The 5,000-nt window shown below is 59.2% G+C and overlaps 1 protein-coding gene across 1 annotated transcript in view; it reads left to right on the top strand.

Moving 5' to 3' along the window:
• Positions 1-5,000, top strand: part of LOC122257049 (putative cationic amino acid transporter) — a 39,301-nt gene that overhangs the window by 32,918 nt on the left and 1,383 nt on the right. The window contains exons 8-11 of the mRNA XM_086530682.1: positions 194-357; positions 1,606-1,706; positions 2,351-2,507; positions 4,673-4,800. Of these exons, the coding sequence (XP_086386808.1) occupies positions 194-357; positions 1,606-1,706; positions 2,351-2,507; positions 4,673-4,800 (550 nt within the window). The remainder of the gene's footprint in view (positions 1-193; positions 358-1,605; positions 1,707-2,350; positions 2,508-4,672; positions 4,801-5,000) is intronic.

Raw genomic sequence — 5,000 nt, 5'->3', positions numbered from 1 at the left:
CTCTCTCTCCCTCTCTCTCTTCTCTCCCTCCCTCTCCCTCTCTCGCTCTCTCTTCCGGTGGGTGGGGGGGGGGGGGGGGGGGGGGGGGGGTGGGGCGGGGGGGGGGGGGGGGGGGGGGGGGGGGGGGGGGGCCCTTCCCCTTCCTCCCCCTCTCCCTCTGGGTCATGAACCCCCGTCTGCCTCTCCCCCGCAGCGCGTCATGCGGTCGTCGCCTGACTCCGACGACACGGGCAACACGGAGGAGAACAGCGCCGAGTCGTCCCGCCGCGAGGACGACTACATGGTGAGCGACAAGTGCGAGAACAAGTACTACGGCGCCGTGCCCACCTCCGCCGGCCAGGCCAAGTGGTACGACAGGTGAGTGGGCGGGGGAGGTGCATGACGGGGGGGTGCCCCGATAAGTGAGGTGCATGGCGGGAGTGCTATGATAAGAGAGGTGCATGGCGGGAGGGCTATGCTAAGAGAGGTGCATGACGGGAGGGCTATGATAAGAGAGGTGCATGGCAGGAGGGCTATGATAAGAGAGGTGCATGGCAGGAAGGCTATGATAAGTGAGGTGCATGGCGGGAGTGCTATGATAAGTGAGGTGCATGGCAGGAGGGCTATGATATGAGAGGTGCATGGCGGGAGGGCTATGATATGAGAGGTGCATGGCGGGAGGGCTATGATATGAGAGGTGCATGGCAGGAGGGCTACGATAAGAGAGGTGCATGGCGGGAGTACTATGATAAGAGAGGTGCATGGCGGGAGGGCTATGATAAGAGAGGTGCATGGCGGGAGTGCTATGATAAGAGAGGTGCATGGCGGGAGGGCTATGATAAGAGAGGTGCATGGCGGGAGGGCTATGATAAGAGAGGTGCATGGCGGGAGGGCTATGATAAGAGAGGTGCATGGCGGGAGGGCTATGATAAGAGAGGTGCATGGCGGGAGGGCTATGATAAGAGAGGTGCATGGCAGGAGTGCTATGATAAGAGAGGTGCATGGCGGGAGTACTATGATATGAGAGGTGCATGGCGGGAGTGCTACGATAATTGAGAGGCATGGAATGTGAGTTAATGTCTTTATTAGGACCTGATCTCATGTTTCATTTTGTAAGTTCATCCTTTATTCAACTTATAGAAAGTACAATTATCGGGTTAAAATCTGAAGATTTCTGGCAGGGGCCATGCTCCCGAAGCTTCAAGATCCTTTCTGTGCCTCTGCTCCTTTATTTAACTTATCTTAATCAACTCAACATAAAGTGTGGAAGGGCAAGAGTTACATTTCGCGATGGAGCCAGCAACTTGAGAAAATGATAAAGACCAACACATTTAAAGTCGACATCTGTGTTAACCAGTACATCCTTGATATTGCTATTGACGATCTTGATATTCAAATAACCAAGGGCATATAAATTCTTACTCCAAGCCTAACCACTGACGCATCAAGCATCCCCCACGGCCACCAATATTCTTTATAAGCGCCACGGAGAGATATGGTCATCCATTTCTTACTCCCTCCCGTGAGTGCCATGACAGCTACATTCCCCATGGCCTCCGTGGGAACCCCCATGGCTGCCATCATTCCTCACAAAGCCCCCAGTTGATCCCCGTGCTGTGCCCACAGGTACGTGGAGATGGTGCAGGTGATGTTCCCGTCGCTGTTCCCCTGGGTGGAGGAGGGGCCCTGCACGGAGGAGACGGGGCGCCAGGTCATGAAGCTCGTCGGTGAGTCTCCTGCAGGACTTGGCGAGGGCCTTCCTCAGGCCATGTAGTCTACAAGCTTATTGTACTTAGTGTAGGCTAGAAGGATGAACAGTGCAGTTTATGGGCCCTGATTAATTTGAGAATGTCATCAGCCCAGCGGCCAAACTTACAGGATGTAATAAGGCTCGAGGCTAAAGTTATAGGATGATCTTGATTATGTCATTACGATAGTCTAGAGGAGGATCTTAATGCAGTTGTTCTATGGAGATTTAACATGAAAGTAATTAACGTAGTCTCACTAGCTTAAGAATGTAGTCAGTGCAGTCAAGACAATTCATTTCAGTTGCTCAGACGATCCTGAATATCTAGTTGAAGTAGTCAGGAGGACAATCTTAATGTAGTAGACTCTTTTACCTTGAGGTTATTTTTGAGAATGTGACAAGTCTAGAAGGATAATCTTTCATATATGTAACGTAAAATTATATCAAATTATTTAAACTGAATGTATCTTCAACAAAATAAGTCCATGAAATCAAGGCATTTTGTTTACTGGGTAATCTGATGCATCCTATTCAGTCCACAAGGTAACCATGTCTACCACCTCTCTTGTCTCTGATCTTTATTTGCCGAATAAGCCATGTGTTCATATCGCCTCTCTGCCGCAGGACTCCTGTACCTGAACGTCCTCATCCTGGACTCGATCCTGGTGTGCGACTTGAGCCAGCTCGAAGGACACTCTCCCGCCGCATCCTTCTTCTGCATTGTCTTCTTCCTCAGTATCATTTACATCCTCCTGCGCATCTCACGCAAGCCGCAGAACAGGTGGGCGCCCGCTTCGGCTAAGGCTGAAAGGAAGTCGTTATTAAGTATTTTAAAAAAGAGAACAATAATAATACTGATAATCATGACGATAACAATGACCATGGTGATGATAACGCTGAGAGGCTAGTAGTCTATCCAAGCTCCACCCTTCCGCCTCCGGCAGGCTATCCATTTCGCCCTCTCTAACCCCCTCCCCCTCCCCCTCCTCCCTCCCTCTTCGATCAGGCCATCCGCCCACTCTAACCCCCTCCCCCTCCTCCCTCCCCCTTCGACCAGGCCATCCGCCCACTCTAACCCCCTCCCCCTCCTCCCTCCCCCTTCAACCAGGCCATCCGCCCACTCTAACCCCCTCCCCCTTCGACCAGGCCATCCACCCACTCTAACCCCTTCCCCCTCCTCCCTCCTCCCTCCCCCCTTCGACCAGGCCATCCGCCCACTCTAACCCCCTCCCCCTCCTCCCTCCTCCCTCCCCCCTCCCCCTTCGACCAGGCCATCCGCCCACTCTAACCCCCTCCCCCTCCCCCCTTCCCCTTCGACCAGGCCATCCGCCCACTCTAACCCCCTCCCCCTCCCCCCTTCCCCTTCGACCAGGCCATCCGCCCACTCTACCCCCCTCCCCCTCCCCCCTCCCCCTTCGACCAGGCCATCCGCCCACTCTAACCCCCTCCCCCTCCTCCCTCCCCCCTCTCCCCTCCCCCTTCGACTAGGCCATCCGCCCACTCTAACCCCCTCCCCCTCCTCCCTCCCCCTTCGACCAGGCCATCCGCCCACTCTAACCCCCTCCCCCTCCTCCCTCCCCCTTCGACCAGGCCATCCGCCCACTCTACCCCCCCCCCCCTCCTCCCTCCCCCTCCGACCAGGCCATCCGCCCACTCTAACCCCCTCCCCCTTCGACCAGGCCATCCGCCCACTCTAACCCCCTCCCCCTCCCCCTTCGACCAGGTTATCCGCCCACTCTAACCCCCTCCCCCTCCCCCCTCCCCCTTCGACCAGGCCATCCGCCCACTCTAACCCCCTCCCCCTCCCCCCTCCCCCTTCGACCAGGCCATCCGCCCACTCTAACCCCCTCCCCCTCCTCCCTCCTCCCTCCCCCTTCGACCAGGCCATCCGCCCACTCTAACCCCCTCCCCCTCCCCCCTCTCCCTTCGACCAGGCCATCCGCCCACTCTAACCCCCTCCCCCTCCTCCCTCCCCCTCCCCCTCCGACCAGGCCATCCGCCCACTCTAACCCCCTCCCCCTTCGACCAGGCCATCCGCCCACTCTAACCCCCTCCCCCCTCCCCCTTCGACCAGGCTATCCGCCCACTCTAACCCCCTCCCCCTTCGACCAGGCCATCCGCCCACTCTAACCCCCTCCCCCTCCTCCCTCCGACCAGGCCATCCGCCCACTCTAACCCCCTCCCCCTCCTCCCTCCCTCCCCCTTCGACCAGGCCATCCGCCCACTCTAACCCCCTCCCCCTCCCCCCTCCCCCTTTGACCAGGCCATCCGCCCACTCTAACCCCCTCCCCCTTCGACCAGGCCATCCGCCCACTCTAACCCCCTCCCCCTCCCCCCTTCCCCTTCGACCAGGCCATCCGCCCACTCTAACCCCCTCCCCCTCCCCCCTTCCCCTTCGACCAGGCCATCCGCCCACTCTAACCCCCTCCCCCTCCTCCCTCCCCCTTCGACCAGGCCATCCGCCCACTCTAACCCCCTCCCCCTCCTCCTCCCCCCTCTCCCACCCCCTTCTTTTCGACCAGGCCATCCGCCCACTCTAACCCCCTCCCCCTTCGACCAGGCCATCCGCCCACTCTAACCCCCTCCCCCTCCTCCCTCCCCCTTCGACCAGGCCATCCGCCCACTCTAACCCCCTCCCCCTCCTCCCTCCCCCTTCGACCAGGCCATCCGCCCACTCTAACCCCCTCCCCCTCCTCCCTCCCCCTTCGACCAGGCCATCCGCCCACTCTAACCCCCTCCCCCTCCTCCCTCCCCCTTCGACCAGGCCTTCCGCCCACTCTAACCCCCTCCCCCTCCTCCCTCCCCCTTCAACCAGGCCATCCGCCCACTCTAACCCCCTCCCCCTTCGACCAGGCCTTCCGCCCACTCTAACCCCCTCCCCCTCCTCCCTCCCCCTTCGACCAGGCCATCCGCCCACTCTAACCCCCTTCCCCTTCCCCGGCACAGGCGGTCGCTGCCCTTCCTCGCGCCCGGCCTTCCCTGGGTGCCCGCCATCGGCATCACCATCAACATCTACCTGATCTTCAAGCTGTCCATCCTCACGCTCATCCGCTTCGTCTTGTGGATGACCATCGGTGAGGCTCGTGAGGGGGAGGGAGAGAGGAAGGGAGGAAGGAACGAACTAACGAACGAAAAGAGGAAGGAAGGAAGGGAGGGAGGGGAGTAAGGGATGAAGGGAGGGAGGAAGGAAGGGAGGGAGGGAGGGAAGTAAGGGAGGAAGGAAGGAAGGAAGGGAGGGAGGGAGGAAGGATGGAAGGGAAGAAGGGAGGGAGGA

Source organism: Penaeus japonicus, unplaced genomic scaffold, assembly GCF_977035675.1.
Source record: "Penaeus japonicus unplaced genomic scaffold, GWHDUDI00000001_assembly GWHDUDI00000034, whole genome shotgun sequence".
NCBI classification, from domain to species: domain Eukaryota; kingdom Metazoa; phylum Arthropoda; class Malacostraca; order Decapoda; family Penaeidae; genus Penaeus; species Penaeus japonicus.
This window is presented reverse-complemented; position numbering and strand designations above follow the sequence as displayed.